Source organism: Cebus imitator, unplaced genomic scaffold, assembly GCF_001604975.1.
Source record: "Cebus imitator isolate Cc_AM_T3 unplaced genomic scaffold, Cebus_imitator-1.0 Scaffold28, whole genome shotgun sequence".
NCBI classification, from domain to species: domain Eukaryota; kingdom Metazoa; phylum Chordata; class Mammalia; order Primates; family Cebidae; genus Cebus; species Cebus imitator.
In genome coordinates, this window is record NW_016107343.1 from 7402041 (window position 1) to 7421897 (window position 19857).

Sequence of the window (19857 nt, forward strand, 5' to 3'; positions counted from 1 at the left end):
TGGTGGTGTGGTGGTGGTGGTGATAGTGGTGATGGTGGTGGTGGTGGTGATAGTGGTGATGGTGGTGATGGTGGTGGTGATGGTGGTGATGGTGGTGTGATGGTGGTGATGGTGGTGATGGTGGTGTGATGGTGGTGTGATGGTGGTGGTGATGGTGGTGTGGTGATGATTGTGGCGATGGTGATGATGGCGATCCTAGTGGTGTGATAATAGTGTTAGTGGTGGGGTGATGCTGGTGGTGTGGTGGTGATGATGATGTTGGTAGTGCTGGTGGTGCTGGTGCTATGATTATGATGGCTTCCCATTTCCCAGATGGAGGTGGCAGTGGTGGTGGTGGTGCCGGGCCAGCTGCATGAAGATGAGCACCAGACTCTTCCAGCACCAGCAGGATTCTCCTTCATCTTGGAGCCACTGTCCAGCACCCAGCAGGAGGGCTGGGCAGAGCAAAGGGCCTGAGACTGTCCCTGTGAAACCAAACATCACTGGTTTAGGGTCACTGTCCCCCGAAGAGCTCTATAAACAGCCATTCTAGACCATTCCACAGTCCCAGATGATGAAACCCCTGGGGTGGAGCTCAGGAAGCTGCCTGTGTAGGGAGAGCCATTGGAATGTCTCGGGTCTTTGTCAGGTCTCTCCAGTCACTTTCCCTCCCTCAGCTGCTGGCCACTGCACAGGGACTCCCCACACCCATGAGGCTTCCATTTTCCCTAAGGGTGGGGGAGCCTCCTCTCATCTAGGCTGGCAGGGCTCCAACACTCCTGGCCTCCCTTCCTGGGGCTCGGGTCTGAGGCTGGGGCAGGAGGGCATGGGTGGCAACAGCATTAGAGTAGCCAATTTGGACTCCTGCCTCATTGACACTGCATACAGAGTCAGAAAGATGAGTTCAAGGCTTGCTGAGACAACCCCTGAGCATTTGGGAGTTGAGCCACAGCATTGGATTCAAAAGCAGGCTCCAGGCCGGGTGCAGTGGCTCACGCCTGTAATCCTAGCACTTTGGGAGACTGAGGTAGGTGGATCACTTGAGGTCAGGAGTTTGAGACCAGCCTGGCCAACATGGTGAAATCCCATCTCTACTAAAAACACAAAAATTAGCCTGGCATGGTGGCAGGTGCCTATAATTCCAGCTACTTGGGGGCCAAGACAGGAGAATCCTTGAACCCAGGAGGCAGAAGTTGCAGTGAGCTGAGATCATGCCACTGCACTCCAGCCTGGGTGACAAGAGGGAAACTGCCTCAAAAAAGCAAAAACAAAAGCAGGCTCCACTTACAAGGCATAGTCTGCAGCTGGGTGGAGAGGAAGAGGGAACCTGTATTTGGGCTGGTGAGAGGAGGAAATAGTCTAACTACCCCTCTCCCCACCCAACATCCATACTGCCCTGGGTCTCGGAAACAGCCTGTCCCCCAAGCCCCGTGCCCCACTTGCCCCAGGGAGACAGGATCTCCCTGGATGGTTTGAGGGGTGGCCTGGGGAGAGGCTGCACTTCCAGCTCTTTCAGCTCTTCCCTTGCTCCCCATCTCAATAAGATTTGGCTCTTGGGGGTCCTCAACAACCCCCATCCCCTGCACTGGCCACCCTGATCTTGCCAGCTTCAGCTTCTTGCTACGACAGTCACTACCAACGAGGACAAGTTGTTCTTCCACTTTATTTCACCTGGGACAAGATGAGCATTTTTTAAGAGGAATGTTACTAGGAAAATAAGAAAAACAGAAAATATGAAAACGCAGGAATGGCAGTTTGTGGAGCACCTATTTCTTCTCCTGATATAATTGATCATCCAGCCACAGACTCGCTAGAAATCTCTGAAGGTCAGCACTGCCTGCAGGATTTGGGCGACTCAGGAGGAAGTGAAGTTCTGGCCACTGAGGATATTCTAGGTGGGCTTTGGGGTTTCTTTGGTGGGAAATGACCTTGAAAGGTCATTGCATCATGATAATCCTTTACACTGGCACAGAAGTTCATGGTTTATAAAGGGGTTTCACCTGCATTCTCATGTATTTGCTAAATCCTAGAAAACAGGCTGAATATGGGTTGATAGTACCATTTTACAGAAGAGAAAACTGAGGCACAGGAGCAAAGTGGCTTTTCCAAAGTCACATAAGTGGAGTGTGAGGTTGCTGTGCTTTTCACTTGGATTCTGAGCCTTGCTGGGGCACAGCTGCTCCAACTTCAAGGCACCCACGTTTCTTAGTTTGGCATGGAGAGCCCACCCCACCCACTTGCCTCTTGCTTGTCTGTTTACCTTCTTCTTCCAGGTACGTTCACTTTTGCAGGGCACTTAGAAGGTAAGCAGAGGTGATTCTGGAGTTAATGAGCCATCAGCAAGGGGAGTGGAAGCATTACTCTCTCAGGATCACATCAGCAAAACAGACCCACCACCACCCAGAAGGGAATGGGTGAAGGAGGGGACCTGAAAAGCTTAGAATTCCCAAAGCAAAAAGCCAGAAGCTGAGGGGCCGCCTGTCTCCTTGGAGTGATGGACGTTGACAGTTGAGCTGTCTGTCCATCTAAGCACGGGCCCTCTGTCCTCCCAGGACCCCACGCTATGGCCTCAGGTCCTTGTGGAAAATCCCCCAAATTGAGTATATATTGAGATAACCTCAGCATGGTCTGAAGTAATTAAAACAAGAGGGGATTTAGACATGCAAATGCTTCTGTTGAAACAAAGTTAAACCCTGTGGAGTTTCTCCTAGCCTTGGCAAGGTGGAAGGCACAGATCCACCCTCCTCAGGCGGAGTTCTGGCTCGAAGTGTGCGTTTGTTTTTTGAGGGGGTTGGGGACAGGATGAGCTTTCATACGCTGGGGTGAGTGAAGACTCAGGGAATCTGGGGACCTTTAAGACTGGAACATATTTATGGATGTGGCAGGGACTGGGACAGTTTAGTTCTGGCAAGTTCCACGAGCAGCACCACGGGAAGCTTCAAATCAGGGCACAACAACCTCAAGAAGGGAAATGAGGACAGCTGGCCTCCAGGTCCTTGTTGAGGAAAAGCTGGATCTGACTGGGATAGGGGGTGGCTGTGGGCTGGGCGGGGCGGAGTGGACACGGGGATTCCTGAGCACAGGCGGTGGGCATCGCATCTCGCTTGCCCCTCACTGCAGCCCTGGGGGTCTCAGGCGTTACCATCTCCATCTTACACTCCTTGCCCCAAATCTCTAAGAGATAGACTTGATGATTGAACACAGGCCTGCATGACTCCAAGACTGGGCCCACCGCCCCGCATTTGTGTGTGTCTAGGCTGTGCTTTGAGATCCCAGAGCACTACCTCAAGCCAGACTGTGGATGCTCAACACATTTATTATATTATTATATTATATTATATTATATTATATTATATTATATTATATTTTTTGAGATGGAGTCTGGCTCTGTTGCCCAGGCTGGAGTGCAGTGGCACAATCTCAGTTCACTGCAACCTCTACCTCCTGGGTTCAAGCGATTCTGCTGCCTCAGCCTCCTGAGTAGTTGGGATTATAGGTGCATACCACCACGCCCATCTAATTTTTGTATTTTTAGTAGGGATGGGGCTTCACCATGTTGGTCAGGCTGGTCTTGAACTCCTGATCTTGTGATCCACCCGCCACACTTAACACATGGAGTAAGATATAAGCCAATGGAAAACAACCACAATGGCACTTTGTTTCTTTCTAAGGGGCGGTTCGGGACAGTGTAAAGAGCACTTGGCTTGGAGTCAGAAGACCTGGGTCCAAGTTCTGAGTCCTCTGCTCACCGCCCTGTGACCCCCTGGGCAAGGCACTGAACCTCCCTGGGTCTCGGTGAAGCATCAGCTAACTAGGCTTGGGCAGACGTGCCCCTTGCTCACCTCCCCCGGCTGACGAGGATCGTGGCACTGAGGTCCCCTTCCTGCAGGCTGAGGGGCCTGGTCTATTCTAGTTATTGCTGGCAACATTTACATGGAGGTCTGTGCTCCTTCCCAGGGCTGTGTATTCTACAACCTGTCCAGATCACTACCGTTTTACAAAATCATTTTCCATAGCATCTTTTCCAGGAAGTCTTTCCTCATGAGTCCGACCTGCCTCTGACGATGCCATTTCATGCCAAACAAGGTTCCCACGAGCTCAGGTTTCACCTAACCTGGGGCACTTCCTGATTCCTGGGTGCACAAAAACCTGTATGGGGCCTGGGATCCCCTGTGGAGTTAGGCTGGTGCAGTTTCCCTCTCCTGGGCATCCTTCTGCCCTGATGCCAGGGCATATATGGCTCTGCCCTTCACAGTTTCTATGTCACCAGACAGAGGGTAGGATTGCAGAGTGGTTAGAGACATGGCTTCTGCGGCCAGACTGCCTAGGTTTAAAGCCCAGCTCCTCAATGGCTAACGTGACCGTGGGAGTTCACGTCTTCATGTCCTTGTGTAGGGGTTCATAGTAATAGTACTAATACCTACCTCCGAGGATGGAGGCGAGGACTCAGTGTTATAAAGTATGTTGAACAGTGTGTGGTACTTAGGGAGTGATATTGTAAGTCTTAACTCTTATTAAAGTATCTTGAGTCACTTTGTAATTTCCAAACATCATATTAATGTAAAGAATTCTTAATGTTGTTAGGCTCCTGGGACTCAATTTCCCCATTTGAGAGTTGAGGAGAATGATCTTTGAGGTTCCATCTGGTTCTAATGGTCTGTAATTCTTGGATAGGAAGTTAGACCTCTTGCTTGGGGTTTGCATGAGTTGAACTACAGGGACGAAAGAATAGGGCATGGAATAGGACACCCGTGAGCCCAGGCTTTGGAAGGAGAACTTGACCCCAGGGAGGTGACAGCAGAAAATAAGAGGAGGCAGTGTGTTTCAGAGCCAGAGCTTCCCAGTCAGGGGCCTTGGGTACCGTCCTTACCCCAGAACCGGCACCAGCCAGCTGGCGGCTCCAATTCCCACTGGGGCTTGGGTGTGTCTTCAGAAAGAGTATCACGCGAGAGACCTACAGTTTTCATTGATCAAGCCCCCAAATCTTCCTGGGGTGAACAGATACTTCTGTGAGGAAACCTTAGAGACAGACAGCCCCAATCTTTCTTGGGGGGGTCTGTCCTTACCGCCCGACACTCCTTACGTGGGCTGTGAGAGGAGACATGGGGAGCCTGCCCCCACCATGGTTTTCCCTGGAGCCCCTTCTCTGCTCCCCTCTTGTAGGGGCTTGGAGTGTTTGTTTTATTAGCAGGGCAGCTCCTTCAGTTCTCTGCAGGGGAGGGCAGAGTGGGTCACTCTCACAGTGAGGGGATGAGACTATGGCCACCCCAAATCCCCCACTCACACTGCAGCTGCCGCACATCAGACTTCTCTGGAAGCCGCCCTTGGCCACTATCACCCCAGGCACCTGGGCTCAGGATCAATTGCAGTAGATAGTGGAGATGGAGTGGGGCTTGGTGATTCATCACTGTCAGGGCTGTCTAGGAGCTCCGGGGTGGACCTGCTACCCAGCCCTGCTGTTTTGTCTTCAGGAGCAACTCAGAAGAGGCCACCAGACTCCCATCTTCCATCACCCAGGATCTTTGTTCCACATGCAGAGAGGAGTCATGGAATCCGAGAGGCAATGGGCCTTGCTCAAGGTCACCTGGTGAGAAGTGGCAGGGCTGGTTGCAGAGCCCAGCCCCCTGCCTCCTAGTCCAGGCCTCTTGCCAGCATGTTGCCTCCCTCCTGTCCGCTGCCATCCAGCTCTCACCGCCTGCCCTTCGCTCCCAACCATTATAGTCAACAAGGAAAATCCCACTTGGTGTGGCTTACTGTCTCCTGCCCTTCTTGTCATAAATCCCCCAGGAAATTTCCATTGGTTAGGGTCCATTGTGGGGACCAGAGGAAGGTTTCCCAGTGAACCCTACCCGGTGTGGTCACCATGGCACCTGGAGGCCTCATGCCAGCCGCTCTGTTGTGCCTCAGGGCTCCTGTTTCCTGATGGCTGGCTTGTCCTTCCTGTTCCGGACCAGGGGTCTCTCCTAGCAGTTCCCCAGCCTGGCTCACTGGATACACACCAACGCTTCCTCTTGGGCTCCAGGAAATATATAACACTGGGCCTTCAAACATTCTTTTTTTTTTTTTTTTTTGAGAAGGGGTCTCAGTCTCTCTCCAGGCCGGAGTGCAATGGCACAATCTTGGCTCACTGCAACCTCTGCCTCCCAGGTTCAAGTGATTCTCCTGCCTCAGCCTCATGAGTAGCTAGGACCACAAGCACCTGCCACCATGCCCAGATAATTTTTTGTATTTTTAGTAGAGATGGGATTTCACCGTGTTAGCCAGGATGGCAATACTCTTTTTTAAAAGCCTAGGTACCTTTCAAAACCCTACATCTCTGATAGTCATATGAAAAAGTGCTCAACATCCTTAGTCATCAGGGAAACACAAATTAAACCATAATAAGATACCGCTATGCCCTTGCCAGAAAGGCTAAAAGCTAAAAGGATGGATGACACCAAGAGTGGGCAAGAAGCAGGGCCGTGGGAACTCTCGTACGCTGTTGGTGGGGCGACACCGGCAGAACCACCCTGGAACACTGATTGTATCTACTGACCCTAGTTCCACTCCCAGCAGAAATGAAGCTGATGGGCCCCAAAGTTACATGCAAGAATGTTTGTAGCAACTTTACTCATAATTGTCCCAAACTGGAGACCGCTCACATCCCCACTGAGGGTAGAAGAGAGAGGCACATTGTCGCCTGTTCTCACTTTGGGATAATAATACACAGCAATGGACCATTGCTGTGAAAGAGCTGCAAAAATAGTACCCTCAATTCTATTCTATGAATAGAATAGACTAGGTATGACTTCATTTCTGTGAAGTTCCAGAATGGGGGTCATGCCTGGGAGGGAGCATGAATGAGCCTCTGCCTTGATCCGGGGGTGGTGACATGGGTGTGTACAAATGGAGCTGAACCCCTAAGATCTGTGCGCTTTACTGTTGATACGGTATTCCTCAATAAAAAAAGCTTGAAAACTAAAAATAACAAAGTACCAAACCTCACATAGGATCCTGGTAAGTAAAAATGATCACAGTTGAGACCTATCCTCTCGCTTCCCATGTCAGGCGGCTCCTGGGGCATTTCTGTGGATGACACTGTAGAAGGCGCTGGAAGCCTTTGCTCTGGGGTGAATGTGGCCTTGCATTCCTGCAGCTGGCCTCAGTGTCCCCTGCATGAGGGTGGCCCAGTGTGGGGATCTCAACCCAGCCCTGCCCTGAGGGACACAGCCCAGCTCCTCCAGGCCTGGGCCCCTCCAACAGGCTGGTGGGTCAACAGGCTGGTGCGAAATGACGCCAATCAGAGAGAAAGAGACTAAGGGGCGGTGCTCACCACGTAGCCAGGAAGGGACAGGGCTGGGGTCCTACCTGGAACTTGGCAAGTGTCTTACTACTTGATGTTATTTCCACAATGAGTTCTGTTTCCCTGCTGAGGGCAGATATACAGTGGTGAAAATAACAGTAAGCAAGAATACTATCCTAGTTCAACACAGCTGGGCACTGGGTCTGTTTGAGGTGTTCTGTTGAGTGCTTTACAAGGCGTCAATTCTCCTTCAATCCTAAAGCCATCTGTGGCAGGTATCCCTATTACCTGCTTTACAGATACCTTACTCTATATAGGAACTATCTTTATTCATCTCAGCAGTCTACTCACATAGGTGGAGAAATAAAGTTCAGGGAAGGCAGGTACCTTGCCGAAGGTCTGCAGAGCTGATAGGTGGTGGAACCAGGGATTAATCAAGGTCAGTTTGACCCTGAAGACCTCTTTCCTTTCACCACGTTTTCCATAAATGTCTGCTGTGGACTAAGCTGATGGAATCAGTCTCCAAAAGGAATGGCAGAGGCTGAAATGCTGACCTTCATCACCAAGATAAAACATTGCAGAGGTGCATGAAAATTACATTTGGGGGTAAATAGGGAGCACAAGTGCAGGGTGAAGAAGACCACTTAGAGGTAACACAAGTGAAAACAACTCAAAGGTTTACTTGCCCATCCAAATCATCCATCCATCCCCCTTCCTACCCCCAAGAAGTTTAACCACCAGGATTGAGCCCCTGTGTGTCCCAAGCCAACCTTCTGAGGTCAGATGGGTTGGCTGTGCCCACTGTGCCACAGCAGGTCAGCCAGGTTCAGGGAGGGCCAGCAGTATTTAATCCCTGGCCCTCAGAATGAGAGGAAGATGGCAGTGTGTGTGTGTGTGTGTGTGTGTGTGTGTGTGTTCCCTCAGGAACACCTGGAATAGCAGGGACTTTTTAAAAAATAGACTTAAATTTGTTTATTTTTAAAATATTTATTTATTTTTTTTTGAGATGGAGTCTCACTCTGTCACCCAGGCTGGAGTGCAATGACACGACCTCAGCTCACTGCAACCTCCGCCTTCCAGGTTCAAGTGATTCTCCTGCCTCAGCCTCTTGAGTAGCTGGGACTACAGGCAGCCACCACCGTGCCTGGCTAATTTTTTATATTTTTAGTAGAGATGGGGCTTCGCTATGTTGGCCAGGCTGGTCTCGCACTCCTGATCTCAGGTGATTTACTAGCCTCGGCCTCCCAAAGTGCTGGTATTACAGCTGTGAGCCACCACGCCTGGCTAACAGACTTTGTTTAAAGAGCAATTTTAGGCTCACAACAAGATTGAGTGGAAGGTACAGACAGTCTATGGGAAATTGACTCCCTACCTCTACATAGGTATGACCTCTCCCACTATAAAAAATCCCATACCAAAAATAAAGGAAAAAACATCCTATGCCACAGGGGTCCATTTGTGGTAGTTGGTGAACCCACACTGACACACTGCGACCGGTCCACAGGTAACTGGGGTTGTTTGATGTTGGTGCGAGGGCTTGCTCTGAGCTGGCCATTGTGATCATGCTTTCCCACAGCTACTGATCAATGGAGTCAAGACTTGAACCCAGGTTTGCCTGACTATAAAGCACAGCCTCCTAACCGCTGTGTTGCCAAGTGGCCTGATGACGATAGCATAGGGTTAAATATCTCAAAAAGGGGTCTGGTGAGGAGTAGCCATCTTCCAATATTTGAAGGACTCTCCCAGGAATGCCACATGGAATTATTCTGTGTAGCTTCCCAGGGAAATGCCTAGACCAGTGGGTGAAGCGTAGGGGAGGGAATTTTTGTCCACATAGAAGGGTAGCCCTGTGACACCAGGACTTACCTTGAGAAGTAACAAACTGCCCAGCACCAGAGGCTGGGCGCATTTGGAGGAAAACCCCCTACCCTGGGGAAGGTTGGGCTGCACCACCTGAAAATCTCTTAATTTTATTTATTTATTTTAAGACATAAGATCTCACTCTGTCACCCATCTTGGGGTGCAATGGTACAATTAGAACTCAATGCAGCCTCCAACTCCTGGGCTCAAGCGATCCTCCCACCTAAGCCTTCCAAGTAGCTCAGACTACAGGTGTGTTCCATACCTGGCTAATTTTTTAATTTTTTGTAGTGGAAGTCTTGATATGTCACTCAGACTAGTTTCAAACTCCCAGCCTGAAGTAATCCTCCCACCTCAGGTTCCCAAAGTGTTGGGATTACAGGCAGGAGCCAACACACCCAGCTGAAAGGTCCCTTTTGACTCTCACTTTGATCAGTTCAATTTGGTTCAGCCTCTATTGAGCACCCACTCTGAGCTAGCTCTGGGCTGGGTGCCGGGGATGAGTAAGACATGATCCTGGTGCTTGCTTCGGCAGCACATGTACTAAAATTGGAAAGATACAGAGACGAATAGCATGGTCCTGTGCAAAGATGACATGCAAATTTGTGAGGCATCACATTAAAAAAGAAAAAGACAAGATCCCAGCCCTCAAGAGGCTGCCAGCCTGGGTTGGAAGGCAGCTTGCGCAGTTGTGTTACTTGCTGTCCCTTTTTGCCTTGGATGCCATGGGGGCTCTCAGGGATGAGGGTTCCAGGAGTGTTGCAAAATGAAAAGGAGCTGGCTACTGAGGGGAGGGTGGGCATAAGCAGGAGGTCAGGTTGGGGGACCCTGGCCAGCTGGTCTCTGGGTCAGTCATCCCCAAGGAGATCTTTACTCACTAGAATGGAAGAGGCCTTTGTTAGGGACCTTAGGGCCCATCCTCAGGCAGAGAGTGGAGGTCTCAAAGAGCACAGGCCCTGCCACTCTCCCCTTCCACCTCTCTCAGAGAGTCCTCCCTCATCTGCCTAACAGGGATACAGGGGAACTGTCACCTTCCTTCATGAAGCACATTCACTTCTCCTAGGTTGACAGCATCATGGAGCAAGAAGCTCCATTCAGAGAGGGCCTATGGGACCTCGGGCCTGGGCTCTTTCATCATCCCTCTTCCCCTTTCTGGCAGGTGCCCAGGGCCTATGGGACTTCCTGCCTGGGCTCTTTCATAATCCCTCTTCCCCTTTTGGCAGGTGCCCAGGGTCCAAGCGTCCATGGGTGGTCTAAACCCCAAAAACCTGCTTCATGAGGATTATGGGTGTGGCTGCATCCTGCCCCCTGCTTGCCTCAGGTGGTGACCTCCATTGCAGTCACTGTCACCCGGGATCCCAAGTCTCACAGGTGACGATGGTGATGAACATGAAGATGATGGATGACGACAATAAATAGCATTAACTGGCACTCAAACCCTATGTGTGTTAACTCATGGAGTCACCCAACTCCCCACCCCTTCAGTTTCATTTTCCTATCTCAAGACCCACCTCTTCCTCACAACTGACACCTGAGGTGGCCTCTGCCTCCATGCTGGCTGTCCATTTGAATCTCCTGGGTAGCATATTAAAAATATGTCTGTTACCAGGCACAGTGGCTCACGCCTGTAATCCCAGCACTGTGGGAGAATTGCTTGAGGCCAGGAGTTCAAGGCCAGCCTGAGTAACATAGGGAGAACCCTGTCTCTACAAAATCATGATAATAAATAATAAAACTAGTCGGGAGTGGTGGCAGGTGTCTGTAGCCTACTTGGGAGGCTGAGGCAAGAGGAATGCTTGAGCCCAGGAGGTCGAGGCTGCAGTAATGATTGTGCCACTGCACTCCAGCCTGGGTGACAAAGCAAGACCTCGTCCCCCCCCAAAAAAAGCCTGTCCAGGCCCCAATCCCCAATCCCCAGAGGCTCTGACCCTATTGATATGGGATGTGACCTGATTTTTAAAAACCCCCAGATGATTCTGGGGTGTAGCCTGGGTTAAGTTCTCCGTGCTCAATGGGGCCTGTGATATATGTTGATGATATCCAACCCTGTGGATGGTTCTCAAGCCAAGCAGCCAGGCTTGTGCCTTTCTCCGTGGAGCTCAGGACAAGTTTGGATGCAAAATTGCCAGCTTAGATGAGGCCCCAGCTCCTGGAGTGTGTATGTGCTCTGGGAAGCATGGTTAGTAGAGGGGAGGCTGGGATGAAGACATTGCCTGTAGTGTCTCATCTGGGAGTTGTTCTGGGGATGAGGAGTGGAACCACAGTCCCCCATAGAGAAGGACTTTGGCCTGGCTCTGCCATCAAGCCTGTAAACCAGAAGAGAAAATAGGGTCTGGGGTCCAAGAAGCCAGCATCTAGGTAGAGCCTAAGGGCTGCTCTCCAGAGCGTCTCAAGGATGTGCTGGTGGAGCCTCCAGCTGTGGGCGCTGGTGCAGAGGTGGCTCCAGAAGCAGGTCTAGCTGGCGTTCCCCTCAAGCATTCAGAGGGCTTTCCTCCTCCAACTTTCCTACCCTTGAAAAATGTCCTTCCCATTGGACATTGAAGAACACTGGACATGGAAGGACATTCTTCAATGTCCTTCCCATTCTTCAAACCATGTCAGATACCACCTTTTCCAGAAGTCTTTCCAGATGCGCCCCATCTGACTCTGACAACTCCACTTAACACCAAATGTGGCTCCTGCAAACTCTTTGTATTCCCCTGGGGTTCTTGTTGCTTTGTGAGGGAACAGAAGCTTGTACCAGATCGAGCATTCTCCCAGGAGTCAGGCTGGTGCCACCCTTCCCCTGGGTTCCTCCCCTCCTGCTGCTCTCAGGATGTGGCCATGCCCTTGAGCATGTTGGCACATGCTTTCTGATGGTCCGGTTGGGCCAAATCTTAGTTTCCTCCCTAGATTTTAGCTCTCCATGTGCAGAATGAGTGTGTTGGAGTAGGATGCTCTCTTTTAGAACAACTAACGTAAGATGGCAAATTCTCAAGGCTACCTGAAATACTCTTAACACATCTCTGTCTGGAGAACTCCTACACATCCTTCAAGGCCCAGGTAAAATGTCACTTCAGACCCTCCCAAACAAAATAACCCACTCCCACCCCAGCACTTTATACAAAGCTCTGTAACAGCCTGTGGCCAGTACAGCACTGGCCATTTTGGAATCAGGCACACCCAGGGTTCTGAATTCTTTCGCCGGGATTCTGGGTATGGCTGTCACTGCATTGCAGTCCCAGAGCAGCCAAAAATGTGTTGTAGATGAATACATGAATGCCTCAATTCATCAAGTTTGTCTCCTTAACCATCTGCAACCACGAGTGGGTAGAATAGGGGAACAGAGAAAGGCCTCCATGGTCTCCAGAGAGGAGCTTCGTTCTGGGCCCACCAGCCAAGATAGGGATATGGTGGGCACATCCGGGGGGACCTTAGACACTCAGACAGCTGCTGCTTCCAGGCCTTTGGTCCTCTGCTCTGCTGAGGGTGGCGCTTGACGGATGGAGGCAAGGGTTGAGGTTTGGGCAAAAGGAGCCACACAGCCTAGCAGAAAGTTTTTCCAAGGCCCAACTGGACTAGAAGACTAAGAGTGTGCCCCCGGATTCCCAGCATCCTTTGGGCCGGGATGTCTGTTACGGGACAGCCTGGCACTGACCCTGGGGAAGCGACTGGGTCTGGCTTCTCCAGCCCGAAGCTCCGTCCAGAGGGGTTGTGCCTGAGACTAATTGGCTTGCCCTCCTTCCGCTGCTGGAGAAAGTCTTGTCTAATTTGCCAGAACGCTCTAGTTAAATGCCAATTAGGACGTTCTGTCCACTGCTCTCTTCCAATATATTAATAATGTAATTAAGCATTTATTGCCTGCACAAATTAAAACTTAAACGGACAGCCTGGAAAACTGAGGAAGTGACTGCTTAAACAACCAATTTGCATCTCATTCAAATACCAACATCTAAACACAGCCCCTTCTAGGATGCTGGGTTTGGTCTTCCAGAGGGGGCTCAGCCAGCTGCCAACAGCTGCTGGCTTCTCCTTCTGCATGCCAACGTCTACCCATCCAGCCCCAATCCTGGGTGTGGGGGATGTGGCCTTGCCCCCAACGGGAAAGAGGGCTTTCTGCGAAGCACCCATCTTGTCTCTATCCTTCCTACCCCCTCCCTTTCCCAGGGGTCATTTGGTGTGGATTTCAGTGAAAGGAGATGCCATTGAGAGTGGGAGGTAGAGGGAGGGATGGCTGGGATGGGGCAGTCCCTGAAGCCCCTGCCACTCCCACCCCAGGATCGATTTGTCCTGCATTCCAGCCCAGGAGATGGGAAGCAGATGGTGCTGGTGGGAGAGTGGGGAGGTAACCAAGGAACAAGAAGACCTTCTCTCCAAACAACCAGCCCCCTGGAGAGAATGGGGATGCGGGAGGGGTGGGTCTCAGGGAGCGCTTGCAGGGGATGGGGATGGGCAGTATCTTCGAAATAGATGAAAGGATAAAGCTCTCAGTTCTTCTCCATCCCCAGGGACCTGACACAGCAGGTGTGATACTGCTGGGTTTCTTCTCCAACAGCCACAGGAGGGGACTTGGGAGGAAGGAAGAAGGACAGCAGGAGTGGGCGACAGGGGAACTAGAGTCTGGGGCAGGAGGTGCCCGTACCCCCAGGAGGGCTCCAGGTGGTGCAGGACTTGCCTTCTCTGCTGTGTGCACCCCCAGCCCTCTCTATTCTTTTTCTTTTTTGAGACCGAGTCTCGTTCTGTAGCCCAGGCTAGAGTGCAGTGGCGCAATCTCAGCTCACTGCAACCTCTGCCTCCCAGGTTCTAGTTCAAACAATTCTCCTGCCTCAGCCTCCTGAGTAGCTGGGATTACAGGCACATGCCACCATGCCCAGCTAATTTTTGTATTTTTAGTAGAGACAGGGTTTCATCATGTTGGCCAGGCTGATGTTGAACTCCTGACCTCGTGATCCGCCAGCCTTGGCCTCCCAAAGTGCTGGGGTTACAGGCATGAGCCACCACACTGGGTCAGGCCTTACTTTCTTAAAGGCCTCTCTACTGTGTCTGTGGACGCCCACCCCTCCCTCTGTGATGCTGCCGCCAAAGTCCACGGTCTTCTCACTTGCCTGGAAGACGTTTCCAGGGCCCCTGCTCCTCCCAAACCCTGGGGCCTGGGCATGGGGTGGGGGTCCCTTCCCCTCACCATCCCTCTGCACCATCCACTCCAGCTCCACCCCTTCCCTGCCCCCACTGCGTGGAGCAGGACAGTGATGAGACACAAACCAGTTTGTTTTAAACACTTTATTTATAAAAAAGTACATTTTTTTTCCTCAGTACATTTTCAACCCATCATTTTTTTTTTAATACAAGTAAAAGGGGGTGATGCAAACACCCCCGGGTCAGAACCAGGAGGATCTGCTGGGCAGTCCCCAGACCAAAGGCGGAAAGGGCGACAAGACGCCGAAGCAAGGTGGTGCATCACGCTTGGAGGGGAGGGTGGCAGCTTCTCCTGGATTCTTTTCATTTATACAAAAAAGGAAAACCAATTTTTTCGATCAAGAATCCCAATCCTCACAGCAGGGGTCAGAAGAGCAGCAGCACCAAGTAGGACGGGGCTCCTCCTGGCCTCACGCGTGAGCTGGGCAGTGTTGGCAGCGGCGGTGGCAGCAGAGGCCTGGGCACCCTCACCACCTGGGCCGCAGCAGAGAGGCCTGCCTCCTGGCATCCCCAGCACTGGGGAGTGTGTGAAGCTTCCCTGTGGGTGTGGGGACCTGGGGGGCACCTACCTGCCCCTCCCCAGGAGAAGGTTTCTATTGGCAGTCAGGCTTTGGTGGTCTCTGTCTGGACCCCCGAGGCCTGGGAGCACTCCCCTCCTTCCAGGAGAGGGGACACCTGTGTCTGCTTGGCTCAGCATAGCTGCCCACACCCACCTAACACAATTCCCAATTTCTCTGCTCTGAGGATGGCAGAAAAGTTATTGCACCAGTGACTTGGGCACATGGGGGTTGGTTGGCAGAGGGGGCACATGCCCAGGAAACAGGGCCTCTATGAGGCTCTCTTACGGCCTGAGCACTGGGCAATCATTTTTCCTTAAGGGCTTTCAGCAGGATCAGAGCATTCCCTCTGCAACATCTGTGCTGAGTGGCCCTCTGGCTGTGTACACACGTGTGTGTGTGTGTACACATGCCTGCTCGTGGGTGTGTCGGAGGTATGGTGTACCCACTGTGGGCACACGTGCTGGGCCTGAGGTGGCTGCACTTGCAGGCCTGTGTTCACCTACTCCATGCTGCTGCTTTTCAGACCCTTCTGATAAAAGGGGACTTGGATGGTTCTGTTACGCATTAGAACAATATCAAAATCTGTAAGGAAACGGGTATATAGGTGGGGGGGCAAGGACAGGGAGGGCAACAAGAGGCAGGATGACCACTGGGGAGGCCTTGGCACAATTAATACCAAGTTGATTTCATTTCTAGCAAAGCAGAAGCTCAGCTCATGCTGGGGGCACAAAGGAGAAGCAAAATGTCCTCATCTCTCTGCTGGGCCAGATCTCCCTTTTGCCAGCTGGCTGTGTGTTTGTGCGCCCAGCAGCAGTGCCCACATTCCCACAAAACTGGGGCACAGAAAACCTCACATCCCTAGGCCCAAGTGCTGACCCCTGCCTCATGCCCACACTCAGCCCAGGCTGGCAGCTGCTCGGTGGGTATGCTGAGGCTGGGCCCCTGGCAAGGCAGGAACCTCTACATGGCCCATGCTGCATGGACCCTAAAATTTGTGCTTTGCTTGTGGGGAGGGTGTGGCGGCATCTTAAGGGGGAACTCAGTGCTTTGGCTGGGCTTGGGGCCTTCAAAGTCCATCATAGAATGGGGACTAGGGGGTGGCAGTGCAGGATAAAGGAGATGCAGGAGGAGACGGGGACAGGGAATGCCTCTATCAGGCAGGGCCCTGGGATTGCCTCCTGCCTGGGGAAAAGGGGACCAAGCAGGGGGGCCAGAGTGGTGTAAGGTGGGATGGGGCAGTGATGTAATGTGGAAAAGGTCCCCTGCCCCAGGGGACACTAATACTGCTGGGAGAAGCAGCCCAGCTCCTCCACCTTCCTCTGCCCTGTGGCTGGAAAGACCCCATCATTTCCTCCCCTAACTCCACTCAATCCAATACCCCAAATGTGTGGAGCGGAGAGCCGCACCAGGGCTGGCATGGCTTCAGACTTGGGCTACGTGGCTACTGGGCGGCCTGGGCTGGGGCCAGGGCAGTGAGGGCCAGACAACGATGGCCCATCTGCTGGGCCAGGGTTGCCGGGGCAGAGATGAAGCTGGCTGGGTGTTCAATAGCAGCACCAGGGAGGGGAGGGGTGGGGCTGGGGGGCTCCCTTAGGAAGCTTACGGCAGGGTGGGCTAGTGCCCGTGGGGCACAGAGTGGTCTGCCTCCCTCCTCCCCAACACTTGCTATCCGGCAGAGCCCCTGACACCCTGGGCTGAGTCAACTAGAATCCCAGTGGGCAGGCATGAAAGGCCGAGAAGCCCACCTCGACATCCCAGGGTCTCTCCCATGGACACGCCCATCTAGAGTGCCGAGGGATCTGGGAGCAGATGGAGGAACTGAGGCACTTTGAGCTGGGGGACTGAGAGAGGGCTGCGAGGGTCTTCCTCCATTACATATATGGGAAGACCCAGTCGGGGGTGGCTGATAGGAACTCAATGTCCCATTTAAGGAGGGAATCTGCACTCAAAGGAAGGGCTTCTCCCAGGCCCTCCCCTCATCCCAGAATGGCTGGGATGAGGGTGGCTGAGCAGGGGGTGGCCTAGTGGCCCCAACCCCCTCACTTTCTTCGAGGCCGGAGACTTTGACAGTGCCCTTTGTGTGTGAGGTGTCGTCTGGACTCCTTGGTCCCTCAGACTGTGTTTGCGGAGATTCTGCCATGAGGGCTTCCTTTTCCACTGCCCTCCGTGTGGACGCTTCTTCACCTCTAACTCCTGCAGGTGGTTGCCCCTGGGATCCCAGCCCTGACTAGCCAAGACAGCCAAGTGTTGCTACACAAGGGAGAAATCGGAGAAACCTCCATGCTGTCAGAAGCAGTTTGGGGCAGGCCTGAGATCCTAGGGTGAAGGCAACCGAGGCCCAGTCTCAGCTGTCTCTGGAAGCTTCTATAGGCTGCCCACATTCTCAGCTTAAAGGGGGAACGACGTGGAAATAGATGGGTAGGCCTTGGGCAGTGTCTGGATGGGGCAGGACATGGGGCCCCGGGGAGAGCAGGCAGAGAGGAGCAGTGTGTGCACGTGTCAGCAGAGGCAGAGAGCAGGTGTGGGCTGGAGCCCACCTGGAGCCCCTTATGGAGGGGGAACATTTTGGGTAAAGAGGGGACGAATCAGAGCTAGGCTAACTCCACTCTGTGGGCCAATGAGGAAAAAAAATGTAAAACCACCCTTAGCAGGAAAATACTGCCCAAGGCCCCGCTTAACAAACAAGACTCCCTGGGAACTGGGAGAATCCACCCCCCCTCCCCCTACCTCTTGGGTGCACAGGCTGTCTAGAACCGATGAGGTCCAAACTCCTGGCTGCATCAGCTTTTGCTGGCGGGTGTTGGGTTCCCTCTCCCCGGGAGGAGGAGCAGCATCTGGGGGTGTGGGGGGCTTTTCCTCTCAGAGCTCCTTAAGCCCTCCACCCCCAGTGAAGAAACACAAATTCCAGTGTTGGGGGGCGGGGAGGCTGGCTCCCCAAACCCTGGAGGGATGCCCAGGTACACAAGACAAGAACAGGGCTCCCTACACAGAGGGCAGGCGGGTGGGGCCGGTAAAGGGAAGATACGGTAACACTAAAGCCACAGTGGAACACAACACCATGGGGAAGGGCTGAGGAGGAGGAAATCAAACACAAAGCCAGTCATGGCTGCCTGGGCTCCCCTGCCCCCCCAGGAGTTCAGGGCTGGTTGTGGGCAGCTGGGCAAGTCTCTGTTCAACTCCTGGGGTGGGAGGTGGGGGGCGGGCAGGGGGCGTGCGGGAGGGGCCGGGGAGGAGCGGGCACAGACAGAGGCTCTGGAAGTGGGGCTACACGTACCACTCCTTCTTGGAAATGAAAGACCCGTCGTTCTGAGAAACCATGTTCTCAGCCAAGTCCAGCTGCTCAGGGTCATACTGGTAGCCCAGAGTCCGGTCTCCGTAGCCGTCCTGACGGGCCTCGGCCTCATCCACGGTGAAGTAGGGTCGCTTGGCGTCCTCGTCATATTTGGGGTGGGGGCCGCCCACCTTACGCTCGCCCCCTCCACCGCCCTCCTCCTCCTCTTCCTCCTCATAGCTGCTTCCACCCAGCGGGCCAGCCTTCTTCTCATCGTCTGAGTCGTCCGGGTACTGCAGGTTCTGTGCCATCGGCGGGTGGTGCTGGGGGATGCCCGCCTTGCTGTAGCCGTTGCCGTACACGTGCTTCTTGGTGCTGTAGTCACCCTTGAAGGTGTGCCGGCGCCGACGCAGGGCGACCACGATCCCTCCGACCACAATCAGCACCAGCAGGACGCTGCCCACCACGCCCCCAATGATGGCCGTGGGCACCGGCCCGGCGCGCCGCCCATGTTCAGGAGGAGACGGGGTGTAGGGGAATTCTGGGTGAGGAAAAGAGATGGAAGGGACAGCGTCAGAGTGTGCTCCTGGGGTGCTGAGGGGGTAGGAGGGAGGCAGGGAAACAGGGAAAGGAGAGGCCAGGAAGGACAGGATGCCTGCATCCCCAGTTTCAGCAGCTCCAGTTTGAGGCCCGTCAGCACCCTACCTCTCTCAGAGCCCAACCATGCCGCAGCGTTGGGAGTTGGAGTGACAGACAGGCAGGAGGAGAGGCAGAAGGCAGTACCCACAGCACCAGGGCCGTCCATCCCCACTGTCCTCGGTGTGGTGCTGACCCAGCTCAGCCCCCCTTCACGGTGCAGTGAGACGCGTGTGCCAGCACCAGCTTCAGCACATTGTCCACTTGATGCCATTCCCTGCCGGAACCCTGAGGAGGTATGCCATTCATTCTCATCAGATATCCGAGGAGCCGAGGCTTACAGAAGTTAAATAACTTGCCCGAGGCCACCCGGCAATGATGCAACGTTGCTCCTCCTGCACATAGAATGTGTGCAAATGTCACCGATCCCCCTCTGCCAGACACCTGGTAGTCACTGTGCCCCGACACCATCATCTTGGCTTCCAAGACCCAGAACCAGGAGCCACCTAGGTATTGTGCCCCTGATTTTGTCTGCCTGCAGGGCACAAGGAAGACAGGTTCCTAGGCACTGGCCCGGAGATGCCCTGAGAGTGCCAATCAGCTGCCAAGGTGCCAGAAACCAGGGCTGTGGTTCTTGGCTATGGTCTGGCCCTGCAGGGCAAGGTGGGGACCTGGTGGTGCTGCCAGCCTGGGTTACAAACGTAAGCCACCAGCACGGCAGGGCACAGACACAGGGCAGGGACAGCAGAAATAGGGGTGAAAGTGTGTGCCTGCATGAGTGTGTGGCAATGTTGAGTACATACAAGTGAGCGCGTGCACAGGCACACACTCTTGCCATCACAGCGAGCCCGCCACTCGGGGAGCACATGCCAGGAGGGCCCACGGGCCTGTGCCGACGTGATGAATGTGTCTGCAAATCTACGCTCCGTGGACACAGCCGCAACAAGGAGGCAGGAAAGGTGAAAAGAAGAGAATGGAGGCAGGTGGGATGGGACAGAAGGCTGGGTGGGCGGCTTTCTCTGTCAGTGGGGCCGGGCGGCAGTACTGTTCTCTGGCCAACGCTGCCCTTTCCCTTTCCTTACAGGGCCTGGCAA

General features: G+C 53.4%; 1 protein-coding gene and 1 non-coding gene across 4 annotated transcripts in view; one reads left to right on the top strand and one right to left on the bottom strand.

Annotated features, from left to right (window-relative positions):
- The window catches only part of NECTIN1 (nectin cell adhesion molecule 1), a 106441-nt gene that overhangs the window by 25494 nt on the left and 61090 nt on the right, over positions 1-19857 (bottom strand). Inside the window, exon 6 of one of the 3 annotated variants that reach the window (XM_017523547.2) lies at positions 14366-18668. The exons of the other annotated variants lie outside the window; for them this stretch is intronic. Within the exon in view, the coding sequence (XP_017379036.1) occupies positions 18121-18668 (548 nt within the window). The 3' untranslated portion in view covers positions 14366-18120. Of the gene's footprint in view, positions 1-14365; positions 18669-19857 lie in introns of those variants that run through there. 3 annotated transcript variants of the gene reach the window in all.
- On the top strand, positions 9641-9746 carry LOC119470365. The gene has a single exon (XR_005199258.1). It is a non-coding gene; the product is annotated as a U6 spliceosomal RNA (small nuclear RNA).